Here is a 16,984-nt window from a genome sequence, read left to right on the forward strand (position 1 = left end):
GGGGTTTTATCGTGAGGAATGCTAAGTGGGGTGGAAGTCTGAGCAGTGGCGATGTCCCTACGAATCAATCTTGTTTTTGAAGTGGTTAGCAATCTCGTGGGCAGTGAGTGAGGTACTGGGTGGAGGTGGGGGCGGAGAAAGTAGAGAGTTAAAAGTAGAGAAGAGCCGACGAGGACTGGAGGAGAAGGTATTAATGAGGGTAACAAAGTAGGCTTGTTTGGCAGCGTGAAGGGAGGAAGTGTATGTTAGGAAGGCAGATTTATATCGGGTGAACGCTTGTATTGAGGAATGTCCCTCCCTACAGTGGTGGTCAGAATGCCACCCTTACAGATAGCTAAAAAAATCATTGGTGTCTTACCGCTGGATATGCCACATGGTACTGTCCCTGGAACTATGTTGGCACCACAAAATTGTCAATCTACGATTCAATGAACCTTTGGAGGAACCCTGGTTGAGGATGGCTGCTTTAATGTGTCCATCCCTCCAAGTTGTACACATAGTTACATAGTTAGTCTGGCTGAAAAAAGACAAAAGTCCATCCAGTTCAACCATTAAAAAAAAAAAAAAGTTATAATCCTATACCCACAGTTGATTCAGAGGAAGGCACAAAACAAATCCAGCAAAGCATGATCCAATTTGCTCCTGCAGGGAAAAAAATTCCTTCCTGACCCCCCGAGAGGCAATCGGATATTCCCTGGATCAACTTTACCAATAAATGTTAGTATCCAGTTATATTCTGTGTATCTAAGTAACAATCCAGGCTCTTTTTTAAAGCAATCCACTGAGCTGGCCAAAACCAACTCTTGAGGGAGTCTATTCCACATTTTCACAGCTCTTACTGTGAAGAAACCTTTCCGTGTTTGGAGATTAAATTTCTTTTCCTCCAGACATAAAGAGTACCCCCTTGTTCCCTGTGATGACCTCAGGGTGAATAACTCTACACCAAGTTCACTACATGAACCACTGATGTATTTATACATGTTGATCATATCCCCCTTAATCTCCTCTTCTCAAGAGAGAATAAATTCAGTTCCTCTAATCTTTCCTCATAGCTGAGCTCCTCCATGCCTCTTATCAGTTTGGTTGCCCTACTCTGTACTTTCTCCAGTTCCCCAATGTTCTTTTTGTGAATTGGTCCCCAAAACTGAACTGCATATTCCAGATGAGGTCTTACTAATGATTTGTACCGGGGTAATATGATATCTCTCTCTCTGGAGTCTATACCTCTCTTAATACAAGAGAGGATTTTGCTCGCTTTAGAAACCGCAGCTTGGCATTGCATGTCATCATTAAGCTTGTGATCTACCAGAACTCCCAGATCCTTCTCCACCATTGATTCCCCCAGTTGTACCCCCCTAGTATGTATAATGCATGCATATTCTTAGCCCCCAAGTGCATAACCTTACATTTATCAACATTAAACCTCATTTACCACACAGTTGCCCAATTACACAGAGCATTGAGGTCGGCTTGTAAGTTGGAGACATCCTGTAAGGACGTTATTCCACTGCACAGCTTGGTGTCATCTGCAAAGACTGAAATGGGAATTTTAATTTCAGACCCTATATCATTTATAAATATATTAAAAAAGTAAGGGTCCCAACACTGAACCTTGGGGTACACCACTGACAACCCTAGACCATTCAGAGTATGAATTATTAACCACTACTCTCTGAATACGATCTTTTAGCCAGTTTTCTATCCATTTACATACAGATTTTTCCAAGCCTGTAGACTATACCTTACACATTAGCCATGTATGGGGAACTGTGTCAAACGCTTTTGCAAAATCCTGGTATACCATGTCCACCACCACCCTTCTGTCCAAGGTTTTGCTCACCTCATAAAAAGAAATCAGATTTGTTTGACAACTTCTGTCTTTCATGAATCCATGCTGTCTATTGCTTAAATATTTTTTTCCAGCAAGTACAGTATCTCTCTCTCCAGTATCTTCCCAACCATAGAAGTTAAACTAACAGGTCTATATTTACTTGGTAAAGATTTTGACCCCTTTTTAAATATTGGCACCACATTGGCATTACACCATTCCAGTGGTACTATGCCAGTCATTAAACAGTCCCTAAAAATGGCTTTGAATTGACAGAGTTCAATTATTTAAGGACCCGTGGGTGTATACCATCTGGTCCAGGTTCTTTATTCTCCTTTATACTGTCTAAATATTTTTGGATCATATCAATTGAGAGCCAATGTGGATCATCTGGAGCTGTGTCAATACCATGCCCATTATGGACAAGAGCTCCCCCATGCTCCTTTGTATACACAGAGCTGAAGAAGGTATTTAATAAATTTGCCTTCTCTTTATCCCCAATCACCCACTATAGATTATTATGTAAAGGGCCTACACGCTCGGACTGGACCTTTTTACTATTAATATATTTGAAGAATTTTTTGGGTTTTGGTCCTGCTATCTTTTGCAATCTGTCGTTCATTTTCAAATGTTGCCGCCTTTATTTCCTTTTTGCATATTCTGTGCAATTCTATGCAATTACCCATGCATCTTCTCTAGCCCAGTTCAGAGTAAGCATAACAAATGCTGATTACTAAAATACAACCTCAAAAAGTAATGCTGTGCAGTAACCCAAATAACCAGTTGTGATCAGTGCAACCAAAAGAATGTATAATCATTTTCCATAGTCCGAGGCCCTGTCGTCTGCTTGCTGTGCATATACAAGGGGGTTAGACAGAAAAATTGGCAGGTGTGAAAGTGACATGTTTCGCATTGAAAGCGGAAGTGATGTTTTGCCTCTGCTGTGTGATGAGACACCTAGCTAACAGGTGGGAAGCCTCACTTTCATCATTCACTGCATGTGCTGCTAGAAATAAGGAGTCATGTCAGAACTTAATGAGCATCAAAGAGGGTAGATTGTTGGTGCCGCTTGGCTGGTGCTTCTGTGACTGAAATTGGCAATTTATTTGCTGTGTCGCAAGGCACAGTATCAAAGATTATGACGGCATATACAGTTTCTGGGAAAACGTCTGATAAGCATAAGCATGGTCAACGTTGTCAGCTGACCAAATGAGACAGAAGGACATTGCGCAGGATTGTGACCCGGAATAAGAAAACAACTGCTGCAAAAGTGACTGCAGAGCTCAATCTCAGTCTTTACTGGAACCCTTAAACATCAGGTTATTCTGCCTTCCATAGGGGGGTAGTACAAGGTGGTATCAAAAGGTTTCAAGAATAGTTTTGTAACATTTATTATTTATTTCAGGTACTTGTATAGAGCCGTTAATTTACACAGCGCTTTACATATATATTGTACATTCACATCAGTCCCTAACCCTCCAGGGGTGTACAATCTAAGTCCCTAACATACATTCATACATACACATACATACTAGGGACAATTTAGACAGGAGCCAATTAGCCTAGCAGCATGTCTTTGGAGTGTGGGAGGAAACCGGAGCACCCAGAGGAAACCCACGCAGGCACAGGGAGAACATGCAAACTCCAGGCAGGCGGTGCCATGGCTGGGATTTGAACCAACGACCCTAGTACTGCCAGGCGGAAGTGCTAACCATTTAGCCACTATGCTGCCCATGCCATGAGATAGAAGCACAAGGCTGTATGCACAGTCACATGGAGCACTGACCTTCATAAGACAGTATGCCTAAAGACAATTGTCCTGTGTACACCAGGAACCGTGCAACTGGTGCTATTGTGGCTATGTGCATTAACATGTCTGCTATTTCAACATGGACAGCACGTTAGAACAAAGTGCAAATCTGCCACAAAAACATTTGACATGATTCAGCAAATTTACGGCGATGCTGCAATGAGTCGTTCAAGGTGTTTTTGAGTGGCATGTGCACTTCAAGAGAGGAATTACATCACTGGAAGGCAACGAGAGATCAGGAAGACCTTCCACGAGCTCAACCTCCAAAAATGCCCTCCTCCCGTAGATGAAGATCCAGCTCAAAGATTGCCATTTTAACAACAATGTGGAGATCCAATGATTTACCCAGTTTTATGCAGAATTTTACATTCTTTGTTATAACTTGCTGTCCATTATGAAGTAGCAGGCGCAGTAACGCAAGTGGTCAGAAAAGCACCAGTTGCACATCTTCCGATGTACACAGGACAATGTCTTTTGGCACACTGACTTATGAAGGTCAGTGCTCCCTGTGACAGTGCGTGCAGCCTTGTGCTGCCATCTGTTGGCGTGTTACAAAACTAGTCTCGAAACTTTTTGATACCACCTCATATAACTTTACATCCTAAGAATTCTCAGACGTCCTTTGTTTCTTAATGGACCTATAAAAAAATAGGATTTTTATACTTACTGTACACTTGGAGTCCACTGAAGGACACAGGAATTCTCAGAATTCTGCCAAATATAACCCGACAATCTAAGATTTCTAAAAATTACTGTGTCCCCCCAATAGACAATAAAGGAAATTGTTTTTATTTGACAGTATTACTTTAAACAATTTATTACATTTTCATCCAGTCAAGTGGGTTCTTTAACTCCATGCTTATTGGTATATCCAAAGAATGAGAAACCATGTTGTAATGTGTATAGCCAGCATAAGAACCAAAATGCAGACTTTATTTTCATTTAAGCTATTCTTAGCTTATTATTTATGTTATTGGGGTTTGTTTAATTTGTAGTCATTCTATTAATGTGATGAATTCATCTTTCCTCCGGTAACCTGGTCATTTAATGAATATATCCCTGGAGCAACACACAACCATAGCAGTGTTTGGATTGCCAGATTTACCTTGCCTTTAAAGATTCTATATGTATGTACATTATTGTGTAATTCATATTTGAATTATTAATATTATTGATTAATATTTTTGCAACTTTTTACAATTTTAATATAATGTAATCATGCTTATTGTCAGTTGTTCAAATAAAAGATGGATCCTTTCAAAAAGTGCTGTGTAAGAGAAGATTACAAAATCAGACCCCTTTTCAGATAAAGTAGGAGAATATTTAGAACCTCACCGAAAACAGGTGTCTGCATTACATTTTTATTAATCATCATTTACATTTTGGAGTCATCAGTATTTATACTGTCATCTGTATCTTGTTTAATTGACTGAATCTTTGTCAGATCAGATGGAAGACAGTTCGCTCTGAGGGCAACCTGCAGGAGGTGTACAAGTAACTTGATTACCAAAGATTTTTGTGAGTGGTGTATTGATGTAATTTTAAGTGTATTGGAGATTTTCTCTATACATTGTGTCAACTATATATAATTATCAAATATTCTATTGTAGAAGTACAGCCATAGCAGATTGTACAACTGCTGTGATACTTGTGAGCAATAAGGGACCTACTAACCCTAATGTACTGTAAAGTAATGAATATATACACTGGCTAATATGAATCTATATAAAATAATTTCATTTCTTATACATTGACTGAACATCTGATTAGTGGTCTGTTCAGCCATTCTTGCCAGTTCGATATGAAGCATTTACAGCCTTATTCAATTCAAAGTGCTAATTCTTATGTTCAGTAATTCACAGAAATCAGAATTCATCTTGAACTGGTTTGATTTAAGCAAAGTGGATTCAACACTGAAAGCTGACGTTTAGTGAATTATTTATTTATTTTAAATCAGCAGCAGGGATGGTACATACAAAAATGATGAGTGTCTTGTATGCTCCGTTCCTTGAAATCTTAAATCTACATTCCTTTTTCTGTCTTAATCCTCCTCTTCTGGGGTCCCCTGCTGGTGCTTCAGGCCCCTTCTCTTCGGCGGGTGCCCCCATGGAAAACCACTTTCCATGGGGGCACATGTGCAGGCTCGGTCCTAAGCATCCCTGTCTGTATCTATTGACACAGACCAGGAAGCTTGGCCCCACCCCGCCACATCATTTGACTGGAAGCAGTGAGAGCCATCAATTTGCCAAATGAGGAGGGAGACAGCGGCTAGAGTCACTGCTCTTGTGCACATCGCTGGATCGGATCAGATCAAGCTCAGGTAAGAATAAGCGTGGGACTGGGGCTTTTCATTGCAGAAACTGATAGTGCAACTTCTAGGAATGGAAGAGGGGGTGGAAAGGGCGTGCATAGTTGGCACTCTGGACAAGTGCCTGTGACAGGTGGGGTTGCTTACATTAACCCCAGCATCCGTGGAAGATCACAGCTGCGGGGGTATCCAGGGGGCAGAGGAATGAAGATTTCAAGGAACAGAGCACATGGGACACTCATCATTCATGTGCCAACCCTGGTACGGATTTTAAAAAACAAATCACTAAACTTCAGAACCCTACCAAATAAAGGTTGCAAAGTTCCATGGAAGCTGATGATTCAAGTCTCTATTGATTTTGTATTGAGGCCATATTTAAAGTTATCTGTTGGTGAGTTCTTTGTCCTTGCTCTGGCCTCATTTGTATGTTCGTATCATCCAGAAGCGCAAGTTCTTAACCACTGAGTCCATCCCCACTCCCAGCACTGAGGAACGATGGACTTCTTATCTTCATAGCCGTAAACTTTAAGGAGTACCATAAGCCATGCCAGGTGGACCATACAATGCCGTTGTCATATGTTCCGGTATAGTTTCCTTTTCTATAATACACACCATTTAAATTGGCCACATGGCACCTGCAAATATATATAATATTATTTTTACAAGTCAAATAGTTATGGGTAGTTCTGCATGTATTTTACAATATGCCATAAAGTGCAGATTGGCACCTTTGGAACATTGCCACTAATATATTACTGGCTGTGTGTTAGTGAACAGCACCAACCTGATTAACAGGCAGACTCACAGACCTGCATGAACAGGTAACAGTTTGCCATTCTCATTGCTGCTCTGTATGACAACACTGGGACATACAGAAAAAAGAAGAGAGCTGCCATGTTTTGTTGAAAATATGGTCTTTTAGTGAACATTTAGCACAGTGCTTAGTGATAAAACTGCAGGAAGAATGAGTGAATTTGTCAGTGTTTGTTGGTCAGATGTACGCAACCAGGATGTAAATAGTGCAGGTTGCAAATTTTAACAGGATTTCATGCTATTATTAATTTTAACTACAGTATGCACCTCTGTTCATTGCTATCGTATACTTAATTTAGTATGTTAGAACAGTATATATGTATGTTGGCTCTATATATATATGATATTGCAAGGGACCTATAATACCTTGCTCTCACTAGTGTTAGAATTTGATTACAAATGAATGCCTAATAAAAGGTACAGAATGTTATGCAATAAAAGTTGAAATTGAAGCGCCACACCACTGCTAAGAGGTCCAGATACAACTTTATTCCAGTAACCTCCCTGGTGGTATTCCTGAGTGTATCTCGGGGTAAAGTTTCAGCACCACAAGCGGTAACCCTGAGCTATACTCGGGAATACCCTGCAGCGTTGCTCCGAGATCTCTTCTGCACCTACCTTGTCCTGCGCTCCCGCGATGTCCCTCCTGCAGTGTCCCCGGCAATGTCCTCCGGCGGATGCTGGCATCCGTCTTCTGGGTTCCGTTCCCTGCAACGTCAGGACGTACGGGGGATGGAATGGCAGGAAATTTGAAAATTGTAAAAGTGACATTCACTAAATTCACTAAAATTACATAGTAAAACATTACTGTATCAAACCATTTCACATACATTTTGTCCCTAGTGCTTTGTCCTGTGCCCTGCCTGCATTTTTACTGTTTTTTCTGCCTGGAAACTGAGAAATGTCCATGGCGTCCAAAAAGCATCCCTTTAGGTCAAAAGCGGTTCTAGATCAGCTAGAGAACAGCGATAGTAAACTAGAACCACTTGCAGAATTGAGTGATAATGATTCGTGGGGAAATTCGTCATCAGACACTGAAAACGATTTTGCGACTTTGCTCAGTGATGTGCGAACTTGGCGCTATATTTCATATTTCAGTGTTTTTGGTTTGATTATATTATTGAATTCAATTTATTATTATATTATTATTTTTTATGGTTATTTATTAAATTATAATTTATGATTTCGTGTTTCAAATTTTAACATACCCGGGATGTTTATTAGACACTTGTTTGGACAGATTTCAGTGAGTTATTCTTAAAAATTAGAGGCCTACAATAAAAAAATACATATTTCCATGCAAAAAAAGTACTGCTTTGATCACAGAAATATGGACATAATCAGACCACTAGGGAGGTTAAAGGTCAGGTGTACAATACAAAAAGTAGCCAACGTGTTTTGGGGTTTGAGTGCCCCCTTCATCAGGGCTTGATTGGTAACAAAGTAAAGAAACCAGAAGTTAACTGGACTTACAATGGTATTTTTTCCAGTGTGAATTACATGCACAGGCCTAATCAGTGGCTTGTTTGGCAACATGACAAGCTGCTGATTATGCCTGTGCTATTAATTCACATTGGAAAAAATACCATTGTAAGTCCAGTTAATGTCTTGTTTGTTTACTTTGTTAATCAATCAAGCCCTGATGAAGGGGGCACTTAGACCCCCGAACACGTTGGCTACTTTTTGTATTGTACCCCTGACCTTTAATGGAGTAAAGTTGTATCCGGACCTCTTAGCTGATGAAGATGCGGAAAGTGGCTCTTAGACCCCTGAAACACATTGGCAACTTTTTGTATTGTACCCCCGTCCTTCAATGGAATAAAGTTGTATCTGGATTTCTTGGCAGTGGTGTGGTGCTTCAATTTCAACTATTTTTACTTCACACTACAAGCCAAGGAGACTGTGGAGATCTTCTGGGGTGTAGAAGCCGCCTGCCCAGGAACCAGATCATTTACCCTAACATTAATACCCTGAGATAAAAATACCAGTAAAGTAAACCTATGGACCCAGTGCTATTTTTTCACTTTCCTCAAGTATTTTGTGCAAGGCAGTGTTTGGAAGAAAAAGATTTTTCAGCGTTGCATTTAGAAGGTAAGGTGCCAATTCATATTCGAATTATAAAAAAAGGTCATTTTAGACAACCAACATCTGGGTGTAGCATGAAAAATATTAACCTACTAAAAGTTTTGAGCACACTTAATTGTATAAGGTGCTTTGCTGGAGAGCAATTAGTTTCATATGTACTGCAGTTTCCCTATAAAAGCTGAAGTTTAGTTAATTTTTATTATTACAGCTGCAGTCACATAATTTACCTGTAATGAAGATGAAGTACGTCAAACATCCTGCAGGCTGATGGTTCCTATAGAAACCTTCTCTCTAGTGATGCTTGGCCCTCTTCACAGAGCTACATTTCTGGAGTTTTGAGGTTTAATAGCGCTGATTTATACTGAAGAAGGTCCTGATGAGAACCTGCCCTTTTCTGACCCCTCCGCTACTGACAAAAGTCCTTGCATTGTTTTCAAAGAATACAACATATTCTCATGGATGGAGGAGAGGATCCTGTCAATCATTCTTCTCTTCTCATTCAGTGAACATGTTACATTCTATGAACTTTTGTTGATGAAGGATAGGGCAGAAAGGGGAAGCACCCATCAGGAACCACTAAACTCCTGCATCACCAGAAGTTCACCACTGTGAAGAGGACCAAAAATCACGGGAGAGAAGGTTTCTACATGAACCATCTGCCTACAGGACAAGGGACATACTTCATTACAGGTACGTTATGTGACTGCAGCTGTAGCAAAAACCCCCCCCAAAAAACCCCAAAGACAAAAACTCATCTTCTGCCTAAAAAGGTATCCCAAGCCAGGCAAGTGACAAGTGAAGTCCAAAAAGTCCAAACTCCACCCTGCATGCTTGTTAAATTTTAGTGATGCTAGAATGAAGACGACTGCTTTGAAGGCTGCACCTTTAAAAAAAGAAACCAGCAATGGCAGCTTTCACATTGCAAACTCTATAAGCCCCTTTAAGCAAACTGTTTACTGACCTGTTAAACCACCAGCCACATTTGTTCTCGATGGCACAGCTGCCTTTGATAAAGCGGTCATTATCCTTGTCCGGAGTGCTGAAGGGCATTCCTCTGAGTGAAGCAGACCATTGGTGCTCAAAAGTATTCCCACCAGTTAGGGCATCTCCTGCATTCCCAGAATAATATCCTAGCCAAAGCTTGTAATTATCCTGCAGATAGGAGATTCATAAGAGAAACCTTAGTTGATCTATGGTGATCAATGTCTGATTTGTTGGATATACTGATGTTTGCCCTCCATTATTTAATTCATTATCCGGATAACACACGGATATCCATTTCTTTATCCTCACTCTAGCCCAATGTCACATCTTACCTCTTCATTTGTAATTCTGAAGCTGTCATAGATGGCTTGCCTGGTTTTCCCCTGCCAGTCCATAAGATCAATCTGTAGTGTCATTTCCCCTGCACATGAATAGACATAGAGGCTGATTATAGGAAACCTATACTGAAGAAAATATGGAGGCTGACCTTCTTCTGAAGATGCTAGTTGCCTGGCTCTCACTGGCTTCAAAACTTTCTAAGTCAATGATTATAACACGCATGCAGCAAGTGAAGTCTGAGCTGCATCCTTGTCCTTGGGCAGTAACTGAAAAAAGTACTGAACCTAATGGATGATCCTAACAGCTCAGCAACTAACATTTTTAAAGATGTTAAGCAATAGCAGCCTACATACTTTATTCACTACAGTTTATTTGTAAGGCAAAGGTATAAGTGTCAGACACAAACATTTTTCGTTGAGGCAGACTCATAGGACATGCACATCTTTGATCTGCTGCTGAAGTCCCTATAGTTTCAGTCAGGGGTGTATTTACCACAAGGCAAACAAGGCACTTGCCCAGGGCGGCATTTTTCAGGGGGGCAGCACCTCCCTTTAGAAGAAGGGATGAAAGAAGGGACATGTGCACCATGGGAACCAGGTGGAATCTAAGAGAGGCTGCAGCCTGTTTGATGGTGTATGTAGAGCCTAGCTCTCACTCCCAAGGATGTCCAGAGCTGTGAAGATGAGTGTTCGTCTATCGCCGGGGGGGGGGGGGGGGGTTGTGTTGGTTGGTGTCCATGTGGGCATATGGTTTTTGCGTTGCCTAGGGCAGCACAAAACCTAAATACACTACTGGTTTCAGTATCCGGTTTTCTCAAATAACCTAAATCTGAGGCTGGAAAAATGCGGGTTAATATGTTCCCTGATTCTAAGGATCCCTCTCTGTAAGCCCAACACAGTCCGTATGCTGTCATATTTGAGCTTGAGAGGGAAGTTGCACATTACAGATCCATATGATGAGAAGATGCGGTCCCACCCAGAAGTACAGAAAACACCATGCTGAATCTGCTCACAGTGGAGTTCATAAATCTCAGATTAAAGATGAAGTAGACCTTCTTGTTTTAGCACAGTTGCAGTGATTGCTGGATCACAGTAGCAATTTATTAATTGATTATATGTTTTCTCTAGAGTTGCATTTTAGATGCCGAAGCTTCCAGCAATCAGTCATGATAATTTTTCACTCATCTGACTTCAGCAATCTGATCTGATTGTCAGCCCTGTGTCACTGTAGATTGTACTTCATCACTGATCTTAAGGCTCTGTTCACACTAGTGTGACTTGCCTTGAGACTTTGGACACATAAAGCCGCATAAGAAGTTGCAGCCCATTGATTTCAATGGCATCCGTTCAAATCTATGTGACTTAAAGTTGCAGCAACATTGAAAAAGTGCTTGCACTACTTTTATGTGATTTGCTTGCGACTTAAGTGCCAGAGAGTGTAAAGTCACCTAAAAGTCACATCAAAGTCGCACTTAAAATTGCACAACTTTTGAGTCGCACTAGTGTGAATGGAGCCTTATAGTGCAAAAGAAGTCCATAATCAGTTGTATGATTTATTAAAGAGCTCAGTGATGTAAAATCCCACTTACTTGATTCCAACAAATGATAAATACGATCATTTCCCAACCAATGTTCATCATTCCTGTGCTTAAAGAGGCCGAACCCTTCTTTATACTCCTGCCATTTCCTAGGAAACAATGGGACAGATGACATTAAACATAATAAAAGCAAAATGAAATAAATAAGGGTATATTTAGAATGCAGAACAATGTCTATGTAAGTTTGGCTAATAACAATCACAATCTGGAATTTCTGGAGCTTCATATTTTTAGCACAATTTTCCCTTTGGGTGTGGGAAAAAAATTGGCTTATTAATCAAGACAATGAAATGGCAAGATCTGTACAACATGTACAATGGCATCTCAATATATAAAAGTATGCAGACATGGTCAAGAGGATCAACTGTGCTCAACCAAATATTAGAACAGGGAAGGTGTGTGATCTAAATGACTGCTGATAATGCTTGCAGGTAGCAGACACGGTGCTTACAACATCTCTTGAGATCTTCACTCACTATAGTCTCTAGAGCAGGGTTAGGTAACCATTCAGTGGTTGAAATCTACCTGGACAACATGGGGGAAAATCTAAGATCCCCCAGGTGGGGGCTTGGTATCCTCTGCTCCCTTCACATCACTACCCTCAACAGAGTAGTATCCTCTGCCCTCCTCCCATCATTTCACATCAACCCCCACGGTAGAGTCCTGTAACCCCCTACCCCCTCCCACCCCCACAGTAGTGTCCTCTGCACCCTTCACATCATCCCCCCCCTGTAATGTACTCTTTCCCCCCACAGTGGTGTCCTCTGCCCCTCTGCCCCCCCCATCATTGTAGTGTCCTCTGCTCCCCCCCCCACAGTAGTTTCCTCTGCCCCCCATAGCAGTTTCTTCTGTCCCCCCACCCCCATAGTAGCGTCTTCTTCCCATTTACATCACCCCCCACTGTAGTGTCCTCTGTCCCTCACAGCAATGTTCTCTGCCCCCCTACCTCCCCAGAGTTGTGTCTTGTATTGCCCAAAGCAGTGTCCTCTGCCCCACCTTCACATCAACCCCCCCTCCCAACTGTAGTGTCCTGTGCACCCCCCCCCCCCATAGCAGTGTCCTGTGCCCCCCACCAAAAGCAGTTTCCTCTTTCCCCCTTTACATCACCCACCCCCACTGTAGTGTCCTGTATACCCCAAAGCAGTGTCCTTTACAGGGGCGGACTGACCATTTGGGCCCTCATGCACGGCCCGAGGGCCTGGGGTCAGTATGGGGCCCCATGAAATGCCCCTGGTACCTTTTACAGGCTTTTTGAGTGTGGGCAAGGAAACAGGGGCCCCATGAACCCCTATTGCCTGGGGGCCCCGTGAGTTGTCAGCCCACCCCTGGTCTTACACCACCCCCAAAGTGTCCCAAAACACACATTGCTGTGTAGGTAGCACTCTCCTACCTGACAGCATGTATATAGCAGAGTGGAGAGCTGGAAGCAGCACTGTACTGGACGAAGTGCGGGAGCTGCTGGAGGCTAATTTTTCATATTAACAAGCTGGTGATTAGTTGCTAGGACCTCACCGCATCCTAGCAACCAATCACTTGCTGGTTAACTTAAAGGTTAAATGAGGTAGGTCCCACTCCTGCCCTCCATCTGGTACTATGCTGCCTCCTGCTCTCTGCTCTGCAGTGAAGATGAGAGTGACAGAGCGACAGAAACTGGTGGGAAGCAGGGCTGTGTTCACGATCTACCCTTAGGCTGCTGTAGTAGGTGGGTAGATCGCAATCGACGGCTTGCTGACCCCCAGTCTCCATCGATGTCATCCTATATTATCTTGTATTTGTAGCTGCTGACTTTAATTTTTTTGGGGGGAACTGGAGCTCCTCTTTAATTCTTCCTATTATTGCATTGGTGGTGTTAATTTTAGGAGGGGGGGGGGAGATCTGCACACCACGTGCAATCCAGTGAGGTATTTTTGTGCATCAAAATGCATGGATAGTAGGTTATATGGCTTCCAATGGCATAGTTTGGTCAGTTCCAGTGCGTTCCAGTTCCAGAAAAAACAGAACATACTGCATTTTTTCTGCACTTAACTGTAATGGAATGTGGTAAAACACACCAAAAACACACTGGAATGCACCTACACACACCAAAAATGCACCTGAATGCACATGTCCTTATTAAAATGGTAGTAAAGTTAAAAAAGCCCCCCCCCCTGCAAGTTTAAGCCATAATGTGCTAATGTGCATACTAGGACATTATGTCAGACTTAGCTTTAGAATAGATCCCTTCAGCGGTGCCCTGTCACAGTTGAAAGAGATTCCATCTTCACTCGGTCTTCTTCCGAGTTTGTGGGCTATGGCTGCGATGACATCCCTCCTGCGCATTCGCGTGGGAGCCCCGCGCACGGCACAGAGCTGATGTCACTGGCTGCTGCTCGCTGGATATCTCCTAAACGGTGTACATTTAGGAGATATTCATTTTAGCTACAGGTAAGCTTTAATACCGGACTTTTCTGCCGCGTTAAAATGAAGAAATAAGAGGGGAAAAATGGAACGCATCAAAAACGTGCATGAAGAAATGCATCCGGATCACATCCGGACTGCGTTTCTATGGTGTGAATCGGCCCTAAGACACATATTTAAAAAAAAAATCAAGAACGTATTTGTCATCCAAAAAAGTACTATTGCTCTCATCCTTCTCCAAATTCCTTTTTTGCTGCTGTGATCTGACTGTTAGAGGGTGGGTACGTTTGTTCTCTATCGTGTCACTGTATGTAGAAATGTAGCTACCCTTTCTTGCTGGCTTATAGATAAAATATGAAGTATGGGATTTGTGGTATGCATAAAGCAGTGCACATGACTGCAACTAACATGCACTGCTCATTCCAAACAATTGGAAGTGAGAAGAAAAAGGAGAGGTTCAGGAGCTCATCAAGGATGTTACAAGGAAGCAGAAAAACTTAGTAAGCCACATTTAGACTGTTTAGTTTGAAGGTCCCAATTTGCATGGCTACAGTTTCCGATTGCATGTACACCTAACATTTATTTATTTATGCTACTTATATAGCGCTGCCAATTTACACAGTGCTTTACATATATATTGTACATTCACATCAGTCCCTAACTCTCAAGGGGTGTAAAACATGACCCCCAAGTGTATATTTTTTCATTTGTGTGGAGCTGTATGCAGTGGCGTCACAAGGGTTGATGTCAACTGGTGTGATAAAACATGGTATCACCCCCTCCCCCCAAATGGAATGTGGTGCAGAAAGCTTCACAGGAAAGTGGCTTTCCTGCACTGCATTCTACTGCAAATGACTGTAAAACTGAAGCAGTCCTATGCAACCCAGGACGGTGAAGTAGGGAGCTCTCTTAGGGCCTGTTCACATTGGTACACGGTGCAGGAAACTCATGTTCCGTGCTCGTTTCCCACACTGCATTTCAAAACCACTGCCATTGCAATCTGCAGTGGGTGTCAATGCAATGTTCAGGACACCCTAAATGCAGGTCGCAATTGCAGTGCGTTTGCCCGAACCGGATCACATGGTACAGAAGTTCCATGCAATCCAGTTGCAGTGCACTGGTGTGGTGCGGTGTGATTTCAGCCCATTTGAAATTGATGGATTGAAAATGCACTGCACAGCACTGCACTCAGATCATAGTGTGAATAGCTGTGAAAAATAAAGAATCCAGTTAAAAAAAGCCTTGAACAAAAACTATAAAGAACTCACAAACGGAGAAGCAATCATTCATTAAATCAAATGTGTGGGGAAGATGACACAGTGCATCCGATCACAGTTTGAAGGGGGAGGGGATCTTTAGTCTTCATGCTACACCGGCCACTGTAAAAAAAAATCCCGCCTCCTGGATCGGCTTCTATGATGAACAGCACACTGGTCCAATGTCGGGAAATTGGACCCATGTGATGTCTATCATGGGAGCCAGTCCAGGAGGCGGGACCTTGTTTGACAATGGCTGGCGTTTCAGGTCCAAGCTGTGTGACAGCAGGAGATCCTCTCTTTTTCTGCTCTGGCTGGCTCTCCTCCCCATTCAAATCGGATGACCAGATGACCGGTGTCATCTTCCCTACAGTTTTGATTAATGACTGATCACTTCTCCAGCTCTTCTGCCGGCCCTGCCTGCTTGCAGAGGAAGCGGTACAGCTTTTAAGAGGGCATCAGAACAACCCAGGGGGCAACTGGCCCAGTCCCCACTGGTGTCACCCCACTGGCTGGTGTCACCCCACTGGCTAGTGTCACAAGTGCGGTCCTCACCCTCCGCACCCTCATAGTGACACCACTGGCTGTTCATAAAGCTCTGTAGACATGGTGGGTATATACATATACAATGTTAACTGCCTTGACCTTGTATTCTCCTGCCTATGCACTCTTGCAACCTCACCAACTTTCCTCTTCCTCTCTCTGATCACTCCTTTATTAGCTTCAATCTCTCCTTGGCTTCCTCCTCCTTGTCTTCCAACTACCAAACAGTTACCCGTAGATACCTTCATTATCTTAACCCTTCTCTTTTTTTTTCTGCAACAGATTGTCTCAATGACAAAATCTCAGCCCTGTCCTGCCCCAACCTGGATACTTCTGTCTACAACAGTTCACTGTCATCCACTCTGGACACATTGGCCCCCCTCACTACATAGGCCCCGACTGCTACAGCCCTGGCAAACAGACAATACCAGATGCCTCAAAAAACTTAGCAATGCTTTTGAGTATTTATGGAGTAAGACTTAGACTCAGCAAGACTTCGACCAATATAAATCTGTCCTTCAAAAATACAATTCCTGTCTCCACACTGCCAAACAGACCCATTTTATCACTCTCATTAACACCTTCTCACGCAGTCCCCGTGAACTCTTTTCTACCTTTAACGCTCTACTTCGTCCTTCATTACCTTCACCCACTAACTCACTCACTGCCCAGGAGATCGCTAATCACTTCAAAAATAAGATTGATACAGTTAATGACAAGATCTCCACTGTACAGATATCTTCCTCACCCTACACTCCTTGTCTACCTGCACAATCTATACTTCCCTTCTTTAACCCAGCTACTATAGAGGAAGTTGGTAAACCTTTTTTTTAAAGTGCACCTAACCACCTGACACCTGGACCCTGTTCCCTTGCAAACACTACGGTCACCCTCTGGCTCTATCCTTTACTCTTTAGCGCATATCTTCAATCTCTCCCTTTCTACTGGCATCTACTGACCAATCTTAGCAACCTAAGACCCATCTCCTTACTCCCTTTGCCTCCAAACTCCTTGAACGTCTAGT

The 16,984-nt window shown here is 42.5% G+C and overlaps 1 protein-coding gene across 1 annotated transcript in view; it reads right to left on the minus strand.

The window, feature by feature from the left end:
- Positions 1-4,406: 4,406 nt before the first annotated feature.
- Positions 4,407-16,984, minus strand: part of LOC149459965 (fibrinogen-like protein 1) — a 35,498-nt gene continuing 22,920 nt past the window's right edge. Inside the window, exons 5-8 of the mRNA XM_089680343.1 lie at positions 11,756-11,853; positions 10,161-10,249; positions 9,806-9,996; positions 4,407-6,581 (exon numbers count right to left, since the gene is read on the minus strand). Of these exons, the coding sequence (XP_089536469.1) occupies positions 6,401-6,581; positions 9,806-9,996; positions 10,161-10,249; positions 11,756-11,853 (559 nt within the window). The 3' untranslated portion in view covers positions 4,407-6,400. The remainder of the gene's footprint in view (positions 6,582-9,805; positions 9,997-10,160; positions 10,250-11,755; positions 11,854-16,984) is intronic.

The sequence above is a fragment of the Staurois parvus genome, unplaced genomic scaffold (assembly GCF_062004578.1).
Source record: "Staurois parvus isolate SC_StPar_1 unplaced genomic scaffold, SC_StPar_1.0 ptg000242l, whole genome shotgun sequence".
NCBI lineage: Eukaryota > Metazoa > Chordata > Amphibia > Anura > Ranidae > Staurois > Staurois parvus.